The 21,829-nt window shown below is 59.7% G+C and overlaps 1 protein-coding gene and 1 long non-coding RNA gene across 11 annotated transcripts in view; one reads left to right on the forward strand and one right to left on the reverse strand.

Annotated features, from left to right (window-relative positions):
- Window positions 1-21,829, reverse strand: part of DIDO1 (death inducer-obliterator 1) — a 48,250-nt gene that overhangs the window by 24,843 nt on the left and 1,578 nt on the right. For 2 of the 10 annotated variants that reach the window (XM_082746379.1, XM_082746376.1), the window contains exons 1-7: window positions 17,754-17,847; window positions 7,480-7,598; window positions 6,836-6,947; window positions 5,244-6,072; window positions 4,279-4,600; window positions 2,221-2,433; window positions 1,087-1,297 (exon numbers count right to left, since the gene is read on the reverse strand). In XM_082746379.1, the coding sequence (XP_082602505.1) occupies window positions 1,087-1,297; window positions 2,221-2,433; window positions 4,279-4,600; window positions 5,244-6,070 (1,573 nt within the window). In that variant the 5' untranslated portion in view covers window positions 6,071-6,072; window positions 6,836-6,947; window positions 7,480-7,598; window positions 17,754-17,847. Of the gene's footprint in view, window positions 1-1,086; window positions 1,298-2,220; window positions 2,434-4,278; window positions 4,601-5,243; window positions 6,073-6,835; window positions 6,948-7,431; window positions 7,599-8,202; window positions 8,371-16,818; window positions 16,842-17,753; window positions 17,848-21,829 lie in introns of those variants that run through there. The other 8 variants (XM_082746378.1, XM_082746371.1, XM_082746373.1 and 5 more) reach the window with 6 other exon arrangements.
- Window positions 18,593-20,737, forward strand: LOC309872372. The gene is made up of 2 exons (XR_014315822.1): window positions 18,593-18,810; window positions 18,978-20,737. It is a non-coding gene; the product is annotated as an uncharacterized lncRNA (long non-coding RNA).

Genomic DNA, 21,829 nt, shown 5'->3' on the forward strand with positions numbered 1-21,829 from the left:
CCACCCACCCCCGCAGGTCTGGGGTCACTCTCACAGCTCCCCAACCCCGTCGGCTCTAGCGTGGCCCTGCGGGAGTGCCGGCTGTGGGACAGTGTGGCTCATGCCCATGGTCTTGAACTTAAAGCTATGTGCCTTTTGGTACTTTTCTAAAAGGCACAAAACGTAAGACGACATAAATTAAAACCGAGTGAAAATAATCTTAGTAATAGCACAAGATGGGTCCTATGAACCAGTTTAAATTTTCAAAATTTAAGTTTGGGTGCTTGGCTGAAAAGCCAGAATGGAGAGGGGCCAACTGCACCATCTCGAGCAGGGCCCTACGCAGCTTTGGGACCCGTCAGGACGCGAGGAGGCTCCGACCTGTCAGCGCAAGCCTCCGGGACAGAGTCAGGTCCCGGTTACTGCGGGCTCCCTCAGGGGGGCACGGCTCCAAGGGCCAGCACGTCACACTCACTTACCTTGGAGCACATGCAGCAGCAAACAGCCTTCAAAACTTGAACGTACATAGATACGTGAGTGTGAGTGAGTGTGTGTGTGTGTGTGTGTTTAGTGAGTTGCACACACACAAATTCCTGTTGGATCAAAAATAATGTAACTCCTGGAGACCGCACTTGAGTGTCAGGTGCTCCCTATCTGCAGACTGGATCCCCGCAAGAGGCAGCCGTGCGCGGAGACTAGATGAGCGGGACAGACTCCTAAGCCAGTGGGGCTGTGACGAGCCGGCAAGGGCCGCGCGGCGTGAGTCTGGATGCCGGGAGCGCGTTGACCCAGCGTGACCGCGCCGAAGACCACACCAATACTTACCAGAGCCTGACAGTGAAAATGAAAGAGATTAAAGACATTGGTTGCCGGGTGAGACGTTTAGCCACGAGGTTTGTACATCTTTGTGAGGTTTGTACTCATAGGGAGGGCCGACAGACTGAGGGGGTGCACGGGGCTCGGAGCACCTGGGGCTTGGGCACCTGCTTCCATGTTTGCAGGTGCAGCATTAAACACGGCTAAAGCTCCTGGTCCTGGACAGCCCTGAGTGACAGCTGTCCAGAAAGACCAGGAAGGGTCCAGGTGCTACCCCTAAGTGATACATACATTTATACAACAGTGGTGGCCAGAGAGCAGCAGTCTGTTCCGGCTTTACTGCATTGTAATTGTGGTCACTCGCCCAGGACGGCGTGCCTTCACTGGCTGCTTCCTTCACGAGGACCTCACTCCTCGACGGGGCCACCAGCGCCTTCTTCACGGTGTTCTCTTTCTTGTCTGGAGCCGGTCTCTTGTGCACAGCAGAGACTCGAATGCCTGCCTGGATAACCGGCAAAACCCCGATCATTAAGGAGGTCAGAACAGAGCCTCCGCTCCTCGCGCTCCACAACGAAGGTCATGATATGCTCTACGGTCAGGGTCACGTCAGGCCCCTCACCACCCTGACCTTGGGCTCTGCATCTGCTCAGCAGCAGGGCTGGGCTACCCTTGCACGTCCAAGCGACGTGGAGGGATGGTCACGAACAAGGACCTGGGTGCCAGGCAAGGCTTGGGGACACTGGGAGACTGGAGGCCGGCAATGTCCCGCCTCCTGTGCCAGGCACTCGGCACACCGCACAGCAACCGCTGCTCTGGCGTCCAGGGACTCAGAACCGGCAGCCACACACACCACACCATCTACAGGCCAAGCAAGCACTCAAACAGTGGGCTGGGCTCCCCAGACGGCACTACTTAGGCCTCACTCATCACCGGTGTTAACAGGACTGCAATGCGGCCCTCGGACCTGGGCTAGAACTCTGGGCGACTCCCGAAGCAGCTGTGACTATGCCTGAGTCGCAGACGGCATGAGAGACAGGTCCGCAAGTCAGGACTCAAGGCGAGGCACACAGTCTGGCTCCCCAAGACCCACTCCTCGCCCTGGGCCGCCTGCGAATCTCAGTGCCACACAGGCCCTGGCAAACCCCCCGGGACCCCAAAAAGTGCCGGCTCCCGGATGGAGGGCTGGGGTCCCGCACTGCCTCACTGCGGTCTGTGCCGATGACGCCCACCACGGGCGCGGGGAGACAACACCCGAGTAACAACAGGGCAAGTGTGCGAGGCTGGAGGCTGAGTGCGCGGGCGCCAGCGGCGCTCGGTGCGTACCTGCTGTGCCCCACCCGCCGCAAGCCGACCCGCCATGGCTGCCCGCGGCGCGCTGACACGTCCCACCCCGACAACTCCAAAGGCTGGACTGGAGCGGCTTACCTGGACACTACATTTTGGGAGAATGAGCTTCTCTGGCTTCGTCTTGGTCTTTTCTTTAGGCTTTGGCTTTTGTTCTTTACCTGAACTGAGGAACTTCATCGTCGCCGCGGCGTGCTTGAGAATGCAGTCGCTGCTGCAGTAAACCGAGTCCGGCTGCGCCGCGCTGGAGCACCCGGGCCCGATACATTTGGCGGCCCCAGGCACCTCGGCTACCTACGGGACAGAAGGCGTGGGCTCCAGCAGGCATCCGCGCTCCCCAACTTCCTGGTCATGCCTCGGGGCTATTTCTAACGGACACACTAGCGGCACCTTCCATGCCGGTTAAGAACGTGTCCCTGCTTCTTCAGAGCACCTGCCCCACTCTGCCCCGCTGCAGGACCCTCAAGGTAGCTGTAGGGCTGGGAGGCGGCCCCCGGGCTCTGCCCTGGCCCGCAGGCTCCTGGGACTTTTGGACACCACGGGGTTTCACCCCCAGAGCTTGGACCCGTTGCAGGGCCGACGGGGAGCTCTGCGGGTGCAACTGAGGACGCTAACGAGAGGGTTCTCAGCGAAGGAAAGGGTCTGTTTCATCAACATAACATGTCTGAGGAGGGACTGGACCCTGCAGCAGAGAGAAGACTCCACCACTGGTTTGGAAGGAGCAGAGGGCTGTGGGGGAGGCCCTCGTAGCAAGGCTCTGAGGGTGAAGCTACCGGAACACCCCTTCAGCGGGAGTCTCAGGCAGACGACGGGCGATTGAGCACTGCTGAGTCCCGCACAGGGCGTAGGGCACTCACACACACAAAACCACCGGAACCTTGCAGGGGCGGATCCTTGCCCCACCAAGCCTCTGAGAAAACCTCAGCCTCCACTGGCACGGGGGTGCCCTCCCTGGAGACCCTGGGCAGAGACCGGCTAGGCCAGGCCCAGGCTTCTGTCCCGTGGAAGCTAGTAAGTGTGCACTGTGGAAGGCCGCTAAGGCCGGCTCCCTGGTCGCGCAGCGCGGAGGCTCTAGCGAGACCGAACCCAGCCCTCAACGTACTTGAGCTGAATCTAGTATCTGCACCTTGGTGTTCTGGCACGGTTTTTCTTCCACAGAATCCAAGTCTGACCAAGAATAAATCTAAGTGTATGCAGCCTCAAACATCAAAAACAAAGACACGATATTGGGGTGACTTTTCCCACTGTTCCATCTCCACGAATTTTTCTTAATGACCAAACAAGGTAAGAATAACCATCATACCCCCACTCGGGGAGTCTGGACGTCTCCATGCTACTGCTTAAATGGTCCAGACCTCACAGCACTTCCGCCTCGAGGGTCTCACAGCTCTCAAAGCTTCTGCACGCCCAAGGCCGAGCACAGGCCTCCGATTCAAGGCTGTGTGGGGCCTCCGAGGACTTGGGGGAATGTGCTCTTGTGAGCCCGTGACTGTGCTCCTTGACATCAGAAGCTGGTGACACGGAAAAGCCACAGCCCTACTAGCGAGTGCCTGAGTGTTCCAGAGGGGACGCCAGTGGCAGCTGAGGGAGGTGCCTTGGATGCCAAGGATCAAGTGGTGTGCCCCCCAACCCCCGCCGCCCCAGGAGGCTCAGGTCACCAGCACTGCTCTCAGTGTCTCACAGCAAGACAGGTGCAAGACCACCAACTCTCTGAGGACAATGGGGTCAGGTCAAACAGATGCACATTTACTTCAGGAACTCATAATAATTCTGTTGTATGTGTACCTGAATTGACATTCCAAAAAACATATTCAAGGAAAAACTAACTTTAAAAAATGAGTCTGTTTAAGGAAAACATTAACTCGATACGAACAGTACAGGAGGCCGATTAAGACTTAAAGAAAGGCCCATTGTGCTGTCCTGCGGGAGCACAGAGCGCAGGTGGCCCACGAAGCCACGTGCAGGGGAGACTGCTGCTTCCGGAGCCCAGCCCGCGGCAGACACAACGCCGTCTGGAAGGGAAAACCCAACCTGCTCCGAAAGAAAGACCAACTGTCGGGAGTCCTGGCGTTTCTGCCGCCAGGGCCCCGAGGTCTACCTTGTCCCCATCTGTCACTGGCCTCGCGGACAAGTACTTACAGGCTGGAATATCTTGAGCTTTTTCTTGCCACTTGGGTTCGCAGCTTTCTCAATTCTACCCTTTATCCCCTGGTCTTCGCCAGACTTCTGCTCCACCGTCCCCATGCTCGTGCAGTCCGTGCCGTCCACGTCCGCGGGCGCGCACTTGGCCTCCTGCTGCTCCGCGCTCTCCGAGTTCGTCTCGTCCTGCACCTGCAGGATGGTGCAGTTGGGGCAGATGTAGTCTTCGCCATTCCTTTCGAGGAGCCGTCCCCGGGCCTCGGAGATGCCCACGCAGTCGCCATGAAACCATTCTTCGCACCGGTCGCAGCAAATCATGAACCTCAAATGATAAAACACTGGCATCAGGAACACGAAGCTCGATAAACGGTTTCGGACTTATTAAAAGACCAAATTCAGGTTTTAAGACGTAATGAAAAAAAGCAAAACACAAAGAACGATTCATATGCCCTTCCCTTGACTTTTTCCTGACGGAAGCCTTCTGAGCGAGAGCTGCAGGCTTCACGGCACTGCCGCCCGTGCCCTCATCCCCACGGACCAGCACGTCGCTGTCCCACCGAACACAGCAGGCGGTGGCTCCCCGACACGGTCCAGCACGCAGACGGGCTCTGGGTGCTGAAGCTGCAGCCGACCACAGCCTGCTCACACGTGCCCCCCAGGACGGTCTAGGGTGGTGTGCCCAACCCGTCTACGACAGGAGCGCTGGAGTCCATACGGCCTCATGCGTCCTCCCCCACCCCACGGCGGCAGTGGGGGGCCTTGTGTGGCTACAGAAAGTCCCTCCCCTTCTGTGCCCCACCCCCCTGCCAATGCCTCGTTCATCCTTCCCAACTGAGTGAGTCACTCATGCAGCCCAGCTCTGGAAGGTGTCCCCTCAAAATGCACAGAACCCTCCCTTGCTGTTTTCACGCCCTGGATCTCTCTGGACGCTGGGGCCGCCAGCGCACCCCCATACTGTGGCCTACCTGTTGTTGTGTGGCTGGCGACAGATGCAGTACAGAGCATTGGGCTCATAGGCCTCACACTCGGGCTTCTGCCTGCCCACATCCCTGGGGTCTCCACCTTCGAGTCCCTGAGCGGCCTTCCCTTCCGGCTCCCTGTCTCCACCGTCCCTCTCAGCCTGGGCCGCCGCGCCCTGCTCAGCCTCGGGCTCTTGCTGGTGGGGCAGCACGCTGTCCGCCGCGCTGCCCGCCTCCACGTCCACGGTCCGTGTGGGATCCTGCTCCCGGCGCTTCTTCCTCAGGCGGCTCTTGGGGGGCCTATCGGCCGCTTCTTGCTCCCGCTGTCTTCGCAGGCGGTTCTGAAGTTCCTTCAAAGTCAGCCCGTCACTGTCGCTGTCAGAGGTGTCGTCCTCGTCCTCACCTCCTTTGGCCTTCACGGAGGCGGCCGGTCGCTCCTTATCCCCCGCAGAGCCCGACGGGGGCCCGCCCTTCCCCTCAGAGGTGCTCTCCACGCTCCCTTCCGACGCCGTCTCCACATCTGTGACGGGACAAGACGCGGCTTCACCGGAATCCTCGAGGGAGACGGGTGCATTCTTCCTTCCCCTTCGCCGGACCGTCGTGAGAAACTCTTCCACCCGCTCGGTGCGCTTCGGCTGCCTCCCGCTCCGCCGCAAGGAGAGGCTCTGCTGCTGCTGGGGCTGCGGCTCCGCGGCGTCTAAGTCGGCATCCCCAGCGCCCTCGCGCTTGGCAATGGTGGTCCTTCGAAAGCCCCACGTTTTCCTGAACTCTTTGCTGGTGGGTTTGATGGCCTTGGGCACCTCCTCATTGCTCGGATCCCCCTTCTCATCCATACCTAGCGGTGAAAGGGAACCGAGCCACGTTAACGGGGCAACATTTCTTGGCCAGAGCAAGCCCCGGAGCCGCGAACACAAAGGCTCCAGATTCACGCGGAGGGAGCGCGGCTGCGCATCAAACCACCACCTTTGCCGACACAAAGCGAAGGTGTCGATTCAAATGAGTCCTCTCGATCAGGGTTTCCTGAGAGGTAGCGTCGGAGAAGATCCGGGGGGACCCCGGACAGAAGTCAACAGTCACGCCTCTAGCGCTCGGTACACAACCGCAGCCAGCGACTCAAGCCCGTCCCCCTGGCACTTAGCTGGGCGCTATGAGGGCGTGGGCGGAGCAGGGCTGCAGTGCTGGGAGGCGCCTCGCACCCGTCCCCTCCCCCAACACCCTGGCAGAGAGGATGGAGAGCCAGGCGGGCTTGAGGCCCAGTGCACGAGAGGACTGGCTGCTTCCGTCCCGGGCTGTGTGGCCTGAGCTGCTGTGTAAGTGGTCCAACCACCCTGCTAGAGAGAAGGGCACCCCAGGCCTGCTGCGGCCCGAGTGCCAGTGCCCACCCCACCCCCCGCCCACCTCGGTGGAGATAAGGGTCAAGAGGCTAAGGCCTGACCAGACTCCCAAGCCCTGACTCCGGGTTGGCTGTCACGCAGCAACAGTAACTTGGCCACTTAGAAAATGACACGGAGAAGAGCTTTCCGTGCAAACATCCTTGCTCGCTGACAGATTACTAAAGCACTGCATTCTTGAGGAACCCTGAAAAAGACAGTATATACCTTGAAAACTCCTTTCTAGGCTAGCCAGGCTTCACGCGCACCAAACACTAAGGCGGACTCAGCCTTTACGCTACATTCCGTCGCAGGGGAAGGACTGTGCTGGGATGAAAACCTTCAAAAACACAAAATACACAGAAGTCAAAACTTTAAAGCTTTTACTTCCCGTTTCCTGCTGGCTCTACCCACCCTCCACTCTGAGTCCGGCCGCACGCTCCCAGGCCACTCGGAAGCTGCCGGGGGTGGCTGTGACACCAGCACGCGTGCCAGCAAGGACCACACCACTTTTCTGGTCCTGAGATTCTGCGTGGGAAAAACTCTCCTCAACAAACACACCTGTCACCGAAGAGAGCCCAAAACGTCAAGTACTTGCACCAACAAAAAGCCAGTGGAAAAACGGGAGTGCGCCGAGTAAAAATTCTCAGCACGTGGCTGAACATTCGCCTCCACCTCGGGGCTAAACATGCTATGTCATACCATGTACGAACGTCAGACCGCTTGTTTCTTCACGTAAAATGGCACTTCAGAAACAGGACACACGACTTCAACCCCATTAAGAGAAAACTGTGTCACTGATGCTGCCACCAGGGCGGTGTTACCTGCCCCGGCCCCGGACGCTCCGACGCCTTCTCCAAAGGTCTGAGCACCTGTCGGACAGGATCGCCTGCTCCACAGGCACAGTCCGGCCTCCGACACTGCTGCTGTCCGTCACTGGCCACAGGGAACAGTAAAAATCATCTCAAGACTGTTCCCACGGAGAACGTGCCTGAAAGAAAATAAGAAAATTATTTATAGATTCAAGTAACTGTAACATTAAAAAAAAAAAAAAAAAAGCACCAAACTTCGCAAGTAATCTATTAACTGAACATATGTCATCAACTGTGACCCACTCAGGGAGTTGGGGTGGGGGAGAAAAAGAAACAAAGGAAAGGCAAGAACACAGTCCTCTTCTTTAAGGACTTGTGCAGAAGAAGACACGCAACTGCACTGGGACAGAACGTGGCTAGGCCGGTCACGGAGGGGCGCCAGGCGCTGGTCGGTCCTGGGGGGGCGGGGAGAAAGCTGCCCCAGCAGCACGGCGGCTTCAAAACCAGGCGCGGATTATCAGCGGCTTTCCAAGTATGATCCTACGTTTGAGGTGGGCTCAGCTTGATAAAGCCAAACGCAGAAACACGAAAAGGCTGAACAAAAAAATCATCCGCGGAGAGCAGTCCTCACAAACCCGTACCACTGGAGATGCGCCATCATTTAGTTAAAAGCCCAAGAAAGACTTTAGGAGACTCGTAATTACTTGATGTTGATGTGCTACATTTCATCTACATGCATTTAAAAAAGTGCTCCTAAATTATAGTCCTGCAAAAAACTCCTACCTAGTTGGAATGTGCACCGAACAGGCCTCTGCTCCTGGACAGGTCCTCAATATTGCTCTTTTCACACGTCACACGTCACCCTCGGGCCCCCAGGGTCCCTCCCAACCCCTCCCTGGCGAGCCCCCCTCCACCGCTCTTGCCTTCCTGCCTCCAGGTGGGCACTACGGGTGGGGAACAGCTGTGGTCTCCTTAGGGACCCCAGAACAAAGACAAACATTCCAAGGCATCTCCTCTTAAAGAGACGGTGCCCATTCCACTAACCAAATCCACGACCACGACCCTCAAATCTCTCAAACGTGGTAAACGCATTTCAAATCAAGGCTTCAATGTTCAGATGCCTTTCCTTCCTAGTAAAAACTAAAAATAAACTTTACTTCTGTATTTCCTAACACTGAGTGTTTATAAAACAAAGAACTTAGGAATGAAAAATTTAAATACACATTTATCTGAGAAATAAACATATTCCTGGGTTTGAGTTCCGAATCATGAATTAAAAAAGGAAAACGGGAAGTCTAGTTATTTCTGTGAGTGGGGCTTCAGAACAGATCAAATCACTTCAGATCATCTGATTCACTTAACTTGATCTTTGAAAAATCAACATTTTGCTAATTTCTTCAAAGTAGAAATTCTAATAAAAATTGCAGCAATTGCAACAAAAGCGTGCATATCAAGACCAAACAACAGAAGCCCACGCAGAGCCCCTGGGCGGGGCAGGGAGCGTGTGTCAGGGACCCACGTCACACCGGGTAAGCAGCGCCGGCCCGGGCCGTCCCTGACACCGGGAAGAGAACAGGCGGTGCACACGGAACGCACCGGAAGAACACGGAGCTGTCCTGCACTCGGTCAGGGCGGCGTCTGGGCCCAGCCGGAGCCGGAGCCGGAGCCGGAGCCGGAGCCGGCCCGCTGAGGAAGCTCCCACCTCCGGTCACCACACACGCCGGGCCGCTCCCAGCCCGAGCAGTGGCGGCCGCCGCGGCCAGGAAACCATCTGGAATGCGCGGCTTTTCACAGCTTCTGCTCTCTGGCCTCCACTACACCCTTAGAAGTGGGGGTTCCAAAATGCTTCTGTTCTTGTAGGACCAGGGGGTCTTTCCAAAATTACGGCTGAGGAAGTTTTTAGGTAACTGTGGGTGTTCTTGGACATGGAGCTGAAATTCAACCACCTTCACGAGGAGAGCCGCCACGCAGGGACCCAAGACCTGACCCTGGCTGCGAGCGGCCCACGCCTCCGCGCTGCCCGCCGGGACCGCGCACACTCGCAACCCTGTGACCCGCGTGGCAGGCACATCACTGAGTGACATGGGTCGCACGGCACACGGCACTGCAACAAAGACACACTGCTGTTAATGCCCCACCACCTCCTCAAATGTCCTTTTCTTTTTCCTTTTCCCAAGATTTTATTTGAGACAGAGACCGAGAGGGGGGGCAGAGGGAGCCAAGAAGCAGGATCATGACCTGAACCAGAGCGACCGGAGCGTCCCTCTAACGTTGTTAGTGACTGGGAAGCCATCAAGCTCATGAAGGGCGGACAGGAGCTTTTCAAAACTGTAATTTTCACTTGAAAGCTCGAATTTTATCACGAGCAACAAGTATCGTCCGCTGCTTCCTGGAGACCCAGGTCATCGTCTCTGAGAAAATGCCCAGTCCTGGGTCTGAAGCCCAGCGCGTGGCCACGCTCCGCAGCACGAGGGCTGGCCCGTGGAGGGGCGGCCGGGCCGGCGCAGGGCTCCTCCGGCGGGCTCGCCTGCTCTGGGTACAGGAGGGCTTTGCACATCCTTGCCCGTTGGGTACAGGGACCCTGAAGTGACGGGACAAGACCCTGAGTGATGGGCGCGACTGAGCTAACAGCCCTTGCCGCCTCTGCAAGGACTCGCTCGGACAAACGGCACATTTTCCACAACCAACTGGGGCTCAGCGGCACACAGCACGCCGCACAGGGGAGCGCCGCTGTCCAGACCGGCTTCCGCGGGTCGCGCTGCTACCGTGCCCACCGTGCCAGCCCCGGCGTCCCGGGGACACACCGAGACGCGCTCGTCACACCCCGGAGACGTGCAAAGCAACAGCCCGTCTCTGTGCTTCAGTATCAGAAGGGACCAAGCATCTCCTTCCACAGAATTGCTCTAAAAGCACTAAATCCTCCCTTCAGGGTCTCCAACTTTTCAAACTGTTAAGCTGCCAGATGTGGTTTCTTAAAAACAAAAGCTCCACAGTTGTTAGGCGTCAGTGATGCGCGACTTGAAACCCTTCTTGTAAAGCTGAAGGCGCAGTTCCAGAAGCGACGGCGAGGGCCCACCCTGAGCGCTCCGGCTCTGCGGACCCAAGAGCAGCTTCTCGAAGACGCTGGGCCACGCAACCACAAGGAAGCTCCCGTCTCCACAGCAAGACAACCAGGAGAACGCAGCCGCGGCCCCCTCCCAAGGAAACACGCAAGTGCGTGGCGGTCCCACCGGGGCCCCACATGGTCTCTCGGAACCCCCTCCCCACCCTCCGACGTTCCAGAACATTCTAACCTGTCCCCCGCGCCACGCGTGTCGCAGCGCGGCCTCCTCCTTTCTGCCTCCGTGAACGGAGACTCTGAAAGGACCGACCACGCCCAAGCTCACAGCTCGTACTGCAGGTCGCGTGCCCCCCAACTAACCCTTCCCTGCGGGGCATGAAGGCTGCCAAGAGGCGAAATTCTTCAAACTACTGAAGAAGGCAGCCTGCCCCACTGAAGACCCTCCTCAGTCCCCATCACTAGAACCGCCGCTAACCAGCGCCCGCCCACGGCTCTCCCTCTCCCCCTGCGCCCTGGAGGTCTGCGGCCGCAAACACGCGCCTGCACTCTGAGCCCGCACAGGGGAGGTTTGGGCCCACACAGTAAACTAAGAAATCCAGTTCTCATTTATTTGAACATCTACCCAGAACTGGACTTGACTGTGTTACATTTAGAGCTTTTACAGCTGATTCAAAGTTTTGCTGCTCCCGAGAAACAGGGTCATTATTACAATTCTTCCGATGAGGTCACGGTATCCCCAGCACAGTAAGCTTCTCAGGAGACGAATATAGAGAGAAACTCAGAAACAACCTGGTTTAAAATTTCTTAGTACCTTGCGCTCACACGTATGCAGACAAAAAGCCAAAGGTGCTACCTGAGAGCCTCTTAGGGACTAGTGTCCGGCCAGGCCCCGCTGTGAGGCTGGGACACTGGCTCGGCACGGGGTGAGCAAGGGGCCCCCGGCCTCTCTCTGGGCAGCTCTACGTGGGCGTCAGGTAGCAGAACAGCCCCGTTACATCTACCAAGGTCAGGGAGCAGGAAAGGCGGCTTTCGCTGTTCTCGGTTTCATGGTGCGGTCTCCTACCTCGGACAGGCTTTGGCCGTGGTCTGCGCGGAGTGCCCCAGCCCCTGAAATTCACGCTGAAACCCAGTGCCAAGGTGATGGCACTACCGGGAGATGGGGCCTTTGAGGAGGCGCTTAGGTCGTCATGTCAGAGCTCACGAATGGGGTCAGTGCCCTTGAAAAGAGCCCTGAAGACACCTCGCCAGGACCTGACCACGCCAGCACCCTGACTGTAGGCCCCCAGAGCTGTAAGAAATACATGGGTTTTCCTTCTTTCCTTCTTTTTTAATCTCCTGATGAGATCTTTCTGGGGAAGATTTTATTTATTTATCAGAGAGAATGCACGCACACATAGAAGCAGGCTCCCGCTGAGCAGAGAGCCCAATGCAGGACTCGATCCCAGGACCCTGGGATCATAACCCGAGCCAAAGGCAGAGGCTTTAACCCACTGAGCCCCCAGGCGTCCCGGTACGTGGGTTTTCTATCAGCCCCCCAGCCCACGGTCTTTGTTAAAGCAGCCCAAGCATACAGAGCCAGCTCCCCTTTTGCCTCTGGATAAAAACATGGTCTTAAATACTGCAAGGGACTATAGGAATCCTACATCTTGGGGGACTGGTACTCCTGAGACAAGGCCATCGCCTTGTTCTTGTGATCCCCTGAACTGGTACAGGTTCTTAGGCTTGCTTAAAAATCTGCCCTATGGGACAAGTCCAGCTACTGCTAAGTACCGAAGAATGACAGCGGGATAGGTTCCCAGACAGAGGCTCCTCCGCTCCTTCCCCAACAGAGAGGAGGAGGGACAGGGGTGTGTGTGCTCACAGATGGGATGAGGGCGCTGCCAGTCATTTCCCAGGACAGTATGACATTCAAGTGCCAGTCGCCCCTGCTCAGCACTTTGGGGGCCGTTTCCCCTCAGAATGAGTTTCCAGGTCCTGCAGCTGTTCAGAGCCCTGATCTTCCAGGGAAGACTCCTGCCCAACTGGCCGCCCTACTGCTTTCATACCCACAGCAGTCCCCCTGGGTAGCTGGCTGGCACTCCCTTCCAGCACCAATGCGGGCACTGTGGACCACACACCCCGCTGTGGTTTCCTGGGTTCACACTACGGGAGGCCGGATCAGTCCCCAGTGCATACAGTCCATCCTCACCCCCAGCTTCCCTGCAGCAGGAGGGCAGGCCCCCGCGAAAGGACATCCTACAACCCACGCAAGGGCCGCTCACATGCTCAGACTGCAGTCAGGCCACATGACCTAAGGCCAAAAGAGGTCTCAGGGCCCTACCACCCAGCCAGCACCCTGGGTCTCCTGCTTCCTTGCAGGTGGTCCCCTGGAACGAGGTGCGCACCGGAATCACAAACCGTCCTTATCTCAGGCTCTTTGCAAAAAGCCAACACACAGCTGAGTCGATTTAAAAAAAAAAAACAACAAACCAAAGACGGGGTCTATCTTCCTACTAGTAACCCAGTTCCGCAGGTGTTCAAGTTGAGAGTCAACTCTCGCGAAGTTCTCTGTTCTAAACAGAAGCAACTCGAGTCACAATTTGAGTTGAAGTTCCCAAAATGAGGTCCACAGGCCTCTGGGGAGGTCCCTGAGGTCAAATTATCTGCACAAACACAAAGGACGGATGCCTCTCTCACCGGCACTTACAGGAGTGCACGGCAGAGCTTTCCAGAAGCTGGAGGACAGTGACGTTACCACTGTCTGCCTCTGGGTGCAGATCGGAGAATCCAGCTGTTGTCAACTAAGCCAGAAGTCCGAGGTTAAAAAAACACCTTCAAGCAAAACAATGCTCCGGCTCTTACTGTTTTTGTCTTAGAAGACAGTCTCTATATACAGTATTATTCGTGCTAACGCATGAAGTTTTATTATTTAAAAACGAGGAAGCTTACATGCCTCTTTCCACGCCAAGCCCAGTAAACACCAACAGACGCGAGGACAGAAACAGAAGGTCTGTGGTGTCCCCGGTGACTGCGGGTGGGTGACCTCACAGGGCTGCTCTCTGAAGGCCAAAGCCGTTCCAGGCCCTCCCAGTCAGTAGGACCAAGATGACCGCAGCACCTCCACACCCTGCCCCTGCCCCGCCTCAAGCAGCTTCCAGAGATCATGGAGAAGGCGCTCGTTCCCAACGATGAAATGGCCGCCGCCTGGATTCGCAGTGGCCGCCGCCTGGATTCGCAGACCGCGTGCTCGGGAGAAGACGCAGAGGCCTTGCGTCCCAAGCACCTGCCTCCCGAGTGGCGCTGTCAGAAATGCAGGCCACAGGCCAGAAGACGAGAATCGCGACTGAGGACCTCAAGTCAGGAAGCCACTGCGATTCACGTGGGGTCTTCCACTCTCTCCCTGAGACTAGCAGAGCTCAATGCCTAGTTTTGTTCTGGGGGGGTCGTGGACAAGGTCCCAGGTGAAACGGAGAAGTGACAGAATCAGAGGACATTCTGTACCAGTTTCCAGACTCCCAATCTGACAGCGGGACCGCACTTCGACCCTCTCTGCCGCACAGGCGAGAAGGGCAGAGAAAGGGTCTCTTACTGCTAAAGAACCCACGCTGTGAAAAGGAAGCCTGCCTGGCCACAATCTAACAAAGCTGAGGAGTCCACAACCAGGGTCCACTTAGCCGTGCTAACCTCCCTGGGGTGCCGGGGCCCCTGACGGGCCGTCCTGGTCCTGCCCGCAGCAGCCGGCAGTGCCCCCACCCCAGGCGCAAGTGGGGAAGCTCTCCTGAGCGGACCGGCGTCGGGAGGCTCGGGGGCAGCGGGGCGGAAGACGCCCAGAGCATGGGCTTCACGGCAGGAAGCTCCCACCCAGCTGCAAACCTAACGGGTGGACGCGCTGAACAGGCGGGCTTCCCTCTGGGCCGCGCCTTCCTGCCTGGGAGATGTGCACTGCCGTGAGCACACAACTTCTGCCAAGGCCACGGGAGGCTGCCCCGTGCCGAGCGGCCGCCAGCGCGCACACAGGGCGGGCAAGCGGTAAGCAGTAGGTGTCATCTCTTGACACGACAACATCCGTGTGGGTGGGCGTCTGGAGAGACAGGCCCTCTTACGAGGGTCATTTTACAGGTATTTACCAAGGTCCCCTTGTGTACTCGGCAAGGGGCAGAGCAGGCAACATTCCTGTTTGCATGGACCAGGCATGACTGGCCTCGGAGAACTGGGAACAAGCAGGCGTGTTTGTAAGGGAGCTCCCAGCCATGCACATACATGTATTTTTTTAAACAAAGGGACACAAACCGATGTCCATCACCAGGACAGCACTGGGGGAACAAACTCGAGAAACGTCCACATAATGGAATTCTTTAAGGCCGCAAGTAAAAGGTGACGAACCACAGAGCCACTGCCATGGAAGAGTCCTGTGCGAGTGAAGAGCACTGGTGACAAGGCAGCTCTGTGCAGTGGCCACACTCCCTAAATACATCCTGCCACACCCACCCACCCACGTTCACGAATGGGGGAGCAGCTGTAGCGTGGGCTTCGGAATGGGGCCATTTCTGGTGTTTCTGCTGCTTTTCTTCTGTTACTTTAGTTTTCTGTGTTTGTGTTTGTGACCCAACACACGGTAAAGCTATCTTTACACTGGGGGGTGGGCTCACTCCATTTCTTATAAAGGTGTGCTAAACACCACTTACAAGTCCGCATCAGCATATGGAAGACAAAGCCACAGCATCGGAGTCGGATCCCCAAAGACACACCTGTTCACGAGTAACACACACGGTAACCGCCCCCCGACGGAGCACGCTGTACAGCCACGGCTACAAGCATCCTGACGAGACACCTGCAGCTACTGGTTCAACTCCGTGCAACAAGGGGCCCTGAGGACCAGCACTCCCGGAACAGCACCGGCTGTAAGCAGCGCTGTGAGCGCCTAGAGCAAGTGAGCCCGATTCAGACCTTTTCCATCAACTGTAAAGCACGGTCCTCCTAACGGAGTTAGGGCCCATCCTGTGACGCGAGGACCAGACGGCCACTCTCAGGGGCCCTGCCACGTAAGCAACCAGACACCCCGGCGAGAAACTCCACTTAAGAAAACACCGTCCGTAACGGGCTGCCGGAGTCCACCGGGCACGTAAGAACCAAGCCTGGAGGACAGACAGCACGCACTGCAGGGACCCAAGGACACCAGTGATCTCCGGTGGATGCTGCACACACGTCCCACCTCCGCTCTCCACCCAGATCGCCGGAGGAGCGCAGAAAGGGAAACGGACCACCTCAGCAGAAACAGAACCAGAACAGGGGGCGCGAGCAGACGACGCCAAGCCCCAGAGCGAGCCGGTCCCTGAGCCGCTCCGGACGGGGCCTCTCCTGAGCCGCTCCCCTGTGGGAGAAGGACTCGGCGTGCGCAGCAACAGCTGGAAGCGCCAGCGCCAAGCAGAGACGAGTCCCGACTCCAGCCCGAAGCCCTGAATGCACGCACCTCCGAGCCCCAACGAGCCCAGCGGCATGAAGCGTTTCCTCGGGGAGCCACGGTGATGCCCACGCAGGCCCGCCCGCGGCAGCAGAGGGCAGGAGAGCCCGGTACCCTGGGAGGGAGCACCGGAGGGAGCAGAGCGACTACACTTTCCTCCTACGGGACAGAACTCCGCTGCGGGAAGTAAGGCGAGTTTAGTGGAATGCTGAGGGGCAGCTCTGGGGGGACACCGGCAGTAAAGCGCCAACCACACCTGAATTCGCTGGTCGCGCTGGCAAGACCAGGACCAAGGAGGTGCCTAGAACACAGCGGCCCCGCGGCTGGCGGGGGCCTCCGGCCGGGGCATCGCGGATACTCCCGAGAGGCCTGCGCTGCTGTTGGAGGCAGCGGCACCGTGGGCTGGTCCTGCGGGGATGCCCGCACCTACACCAGCCCCGGATTCCATCGAAGGAGCCGGGCCGTCCTGGCAAGCCCCCGCTGCACCTGTCCCCAGGACCGCCCAGCCGTTTCAGGTCGTTTCAGGGGCTTAGCACAGGGGGCGGGCGGGGGGTGCGGCGAGCATCTGCCCGGGGCACCGCGGAGCCCTGCGAAGGTCGCGGGTCTCAGCGCCTCGAGCCGCACGGTCACGGCACCCCCGGCAGCGGGTCTCTGCCGGGCCCGCGGCTCTGCAGGCGGCGGCACGTGCGTCCGGACGGGCCCCGACGCACCCCCAGCAGCAAGCCCCGTCGGGCGCTGCGGTTCCCCGGAGGTCGGAAGCGGCCCCGGCGCGGGCGCACCAGGCTCGCGTCTCCTTCCTTCCGCGGCAGAGGACGCGGGTGGCGGCGCCCGCGGCCGACGGAAGACTCCGGCGCCTTCTTCAGCGGAACTCGCGGGCGACCCTGACCCCGGGGCCCACCTCAAGCTCCTCGCCGAGGAGCCAGACTCGCGGCCCGACACCTGGCCCTGCGCGGCGGCGACGAGGGGCCCGAAGGCCTCGGTCGGTCCGCGGAGACGCACGTGGCCCCGCACCGGCGGCCCCACCTCGGGGACGCGGAGGCCCAGGAGGCGGCTGGCCGGGAGCGCGGCGCAGGGGGACGCGGACGCAGAGCACCGGCGGGGTCCGGCGCCCACCGCCCGGGACGCAGAGGGGCCACGGGGCGCGCCTGCCCGGGACGCTCGCTGCCCGCCGGGCCGTCTGCCCCGGGACGACCAGCCGCGACACAATGGGGCCGGCGTGCGCCCCGCGCCCCCACCCCGAAACCCGGCGCCGCGCCGCGAGGCCGAGCCGTCCTCCCACAGCCTCCCCGCCCGCAGCACCGAGCGCCCCGCGACCTGCCCCGCCGGCGGCCGCGCACCCGCATCCGCTTCCGGACCGCCCCCCCCCCCGCGGCCTCCCGACGCCGGCGGGCGCCGACCGCGGCGGAACCGGAGCTCGGGGGGCCTCTCCGGCCACGCCCGCGACCCGGGGAGCGGAGCGCCCGCGTCTACACCGGCCGCACCCCGACTCGGCGGGAGGAGCCGTCCCCCCCCGCGCCCCGCCTCCCGCCGCCGCCGCCGCGCGCCCCCCGCTCCCGCCAGCGCGCCCGGCCCGCGCCCTGCTCGCGCCGCCGGGGCCTCGGGCCGCCGGGAGCCGGGAGCCGGGAGCCCCGCGCCCCCCCCGCCTCTCCTCCGCGCCCTCCGCCGCCCCGCGGCCGCCGCCATCTTCTCTCTCGGCGGAGCGCAGCGCGGACTCGCGCGGCCGCCGGGCTCCCGCACCGCCCCGCCGCCGCCGCCGCCCCCGCCCGCCCCCGAGGGCGGCCCCACGGCGGCCGCCCCCCTCCCCTGCCCGGCGGCCGGGACGCCGCCACTCACCGCGGGTCGCAGGCCTCTGGGGTCCCGCAGCCATTTCCTCGGAGCGCCGCGGAGTGGGCGGGCGGGCGGGGTCGGCGCCGGCCACCGAGACTCGGGGCTAGAAGGGCCGGCGCGCCCTGAGCAGCGCCCCCGCGCGGAGGGAGGACGCCCGGCGCCCCGCCCGCGCGCCTGCGCTCTGCGGACCCCAGGCCGCGGTGAGCCGCAGGCCGACCCGCCCTCCCGGGGTAGCGCCCCGCGGCCTGGGCCGGCGTTGTGGCGACGGGGCAGGGGCGCCGCTCCACGGCCACCAGCCGCGCTCTCGAGTTTCTGCGGGACTCGGAGCGCAGCACGCCGGCCCCCCGCCGCTCGTCCCCGCACGCACGACCGCCCCGCAGGGCCTGCGAGGAAAGGGGGACGGTCACTGCCCAGAAAGGGAAAGGGGGTCCGGCCAAGGGTCACAGCCCTCCACCTGGATGTTCTTCACTCGGCCCCGGCCAGTCCCCAGACACGCCACAGATGGACCGCGGGGCACTGTGCGCACCGCACGCCTCTGCCCCGAGGGCAGGAGCTCCTCGGCTGCAGTAGCCCCCATGACGTAGGCAACTCCACCGCCGCCCCAGCGCGGCTCACACACGCAGGAAGCCCCGGGCTCTTGTCAGAGAGGCCACAGGGCCTCCCGATGCTCTAATGAGCACCTCCAGGGCTCCCCAGCCCCGCTCGTTTCCGGCAGAGCCGGTGGGCTTCCTCCCGAGGACTACAACGCAGCTCGTTTCTGCTGCTGTGGCTCCGTTAGGACCACCGACCTGGAATCTGGCAGGGCTGGGGGGTCCACTCTTCCATCCTGACCAGGTCTTCAAGTCTGCCCCCGGATACGGGGAGCGGGGGGTTTAGAGACCAGGCAGGTGTAAGGGGACAGCAGCTGCAACAAGCAGCGTGACCCCGGGCGGCCCACTGTAAAACGGGGCTCATTTGCAGGGGGAGGGGAGGATCACAGGAGACCTCACAGGTCAGAAGTATGAACGGGAACCCCGCACAGGGGCTTTAAAGGAAGCAAACCCAGCATCATTGGCCGTGCAAGGTGAGGCGGAACTCCGGGGAGGCAGGGGCAGCATCACGTGGGTGCTTGTGGGATGAGGGGACCAGGACAGGGGCTGGGGGGCACTATCTTAAATCAAGGTACGAAGAAGTGTATATGAGACCAAGTGATGCAGACGTGCTCTCCTGTCGTCCTGCCCGTGTCCACAGGTGCTCACGCGGAGAAACGGCTGCGAGTAGTGTTGGGCTCACACTCCACAGCGCCCACTTACTCCATTCACAACGGCATCGCGCTGTGAGTTCAGGGGAAAAAAAGTCGACTTCGGAAGAAACCAGTGTTTTAATGAGTGCGAAGCATGAGAACTGTGTTTTCTTTCTGGTTGCTTTCTCCTCCCAAGTCTCTAAAGCGTCATCCAGGACAAACGCCAGACAAGGCCGTGCCTGTCGCCAGAGTTCGACAGAAAAGCAGTGAGAGCAAAGCGGTTGTGCCCACATAGGCTGATAGGGCTAATCATCACACACGGTGCGTAACAGAGGAGGAGGGGCCTCCCTGAGGTGAGAGGCCGCTCGTCACCACCAGTAAGTCTCAGGGCGCCAGTCTGCTGCCTGGGGGGCCCTCGGGAGCAGGGCTCTGCCTACAGGTGTGCGTGGGACCCGAGTGCTGAAGGTTAGCTCGGACGTGTGCAGGAAGTGCCGACAAGAGGATCGGAGACTCAGCCCTAGAGGTTTCAAGAGCGCACCCAGCGAGCTTTATTCTGGACTTTGACAACATCAGTACATACAAATTACCCTTTCGACACCACGACTCTGAGTTCCAAATCAAACAAACGGCTGCTACAATGTAAGAGACGCAGGGAGAAGTGACATCCCCCCAATCTGTCCAGGGAGGCGGGAGGCCAGGATGCTGCCTTCTATGGGGGTACAGAGAAGTGAAAACTCTTGGGAATCTGTCAGACGTACGAAAGTTGCTCTCATTCCAACAGAAAGCAGGCATTTGGAGAAAAGAGAATTTTAAAGTCAAAAAACCAAAAGCCAGTATTTCACACGTGTTTCTAAAAAGAGCAAATGTGCGTATGAATTGGGAAAATCTCGTCAAGACTTGCACCACGCCATCCGGCACCTGATCACGATCACATGGCTGGGTTTGTGGAGGAGGGGCGGGAATCCTCAGAACATGTACAGACAGAAGTGTGCGCGGGAAATAGTACATGTGTGTGCACGTGTGTGTGTGTGCTAGCTCCGTGCTTTCATTCTAACTTAGAAGAGAAAGGCTAACTCACGTGTACATCAACTTCTGACTCACCAGGTCTGAAGGGTGCAGGACCAGCACCTCAACGGGGCTCAGCAGTGGGCAGCGGCGTGCTATGCGGCCCCCATGCCCCATGGAAACACCATGCTGTTACACAGGTCCGGTTACCCCAGGAGGTACCTGCTCTGGCTTTTACGCACACCAGGAAACTTTGAGCCGGTGCTTTCTGATTCGATGGTACAGTCTCAGAAATACAATCAGGCAGGGGGCAGGGGGGCACATCAAAAACCCCATTAAACGTGCTTTCCCGGGTCTTAGAATTCAGCTGAGCCACCCAGCAGCTGAATGTGTGCAGCAGAACAATCCCACAGTTCCTCCTGACTCTCGACACCTGCACGAGGAGACGCAGCACACCGTGAGAAGCGGCAGCTAAGGCTGGTGACCGCTTGGTGCCAACTGCCTTGTGTGGTAATGACCCTGGGCACCACTAACGGATCAGTTTATGCGTTATCCAGAAGAATTAGGTCTGTTTTAGCCAAATCTCTTTGAAAGCAGGGTCTCCAGTACATATGGGCTTGATTTCATGCTTTTAGGTTTTGAGAACAAGATAAAAGCGGCCGTCGGAATGCCGCTGTTCTGGCAGACACGGCCGCGGCCGGCTTCCCAAGCAGTCTAGGATTTGAGTACACGCAGCACTGTGTGTTTCATTCCCCAAATACTTTCCCCTTTTAAAAAATGCTTTAAAGCTCTTTTAAGACTAGCAAACTTTTAACACTACCCTGTGCAGGACTGCTCATCTATTAAAACAAAACTCTCTGCCCAGACTTGGAGAACAGTGGAGGCTCGGCCACCCGGCAGCAGTCCCTTCCACAGCCCTGCCTCTTTCCTATCCGCCCGGTGGCTGCCCGAGGTGGTGACCAGAGTGGCCCAGCGTCCTTCGTGGTACCCCACACCCCCAGACTCCCAGCGGCACGGAGGGTTCCGGGCCCTGGCCCAGGCTGGCCTCTGTCCGCCTTCTGCACACTCTCCACACGGGAGCTCCCTCCTGGCCGTGCTTACATTTACCTGTGCCCAGACCTGGGTCCCTGCACTCATGTGTGCCCCTAACTCCACCCGATGCCTCAAATGCACCTCAAAACCTAACGTGTGCAAAATGAGCTCCTGACTTCTGAGCCTCTCCTCCCATCGGGACCCTCCCCGGTGTCCCCTGTTCAGTGCTGGTCCCACCCGGTCAACCCCAGCACACCCGCCGGAAGCTCGGAGATCCTCCCTCCCTTCAGCGACCAAATCCTTCTGCTTTAGCGAAAGTTAATTTAGTTTAAATTAGTTTAATTCGTGTCACGGGAGCGATATCACCCGCGGCCTGCTCTCCTCACGTGCTGCTTCCCAACGTGTTCAACGCACGTCTGTGTCCCCCTCACCCTATTCACCTTGGGACCCCAGCCATCTGACGTCCCTTCCCGCCGTGTCCCTGAGCTGCGTGCTCTGTGACCACGCCTGTCCCGGAGGCCCAGCGGACGGCCTTGCCGCTCTCAGCGGGTGCTCGGCGGCTGTCCGCTTCGTCTCAAACTGCCCACCCGGGGGGCGTCCCCCTCAAGCCTCTCTGCCGCCTTAGCGGACAGGCTCTCTGGGTAACGGCCATCTGCTGCGGTCCGTGTGGATCCTGGACTTCGCGGCTCCTCCTCTCTAGGGCCTTCTCTAAACACACCTCTCAGGGGTCCCCGGCTGCCCCCGCAGAAGCTTCGCCTGCAGGCCGCCTCTCCCCCTTCCGCGCTCACTGCGACCCCGCAGGCACCACCGATGCCGGCCTCTC

Source organism: Mustela nivalis (genome assembly GCF_964662115.1).
Source record: "Mustela nivalis genome assembly, chromosome: 8".
NCBI classification, from domain to species: domain Eukaryota; kingdom Metazoa; phylum Chordata; class Mammalia; order Carnivora; family Mustelidae; genus Mustela; species Mustela nivalis.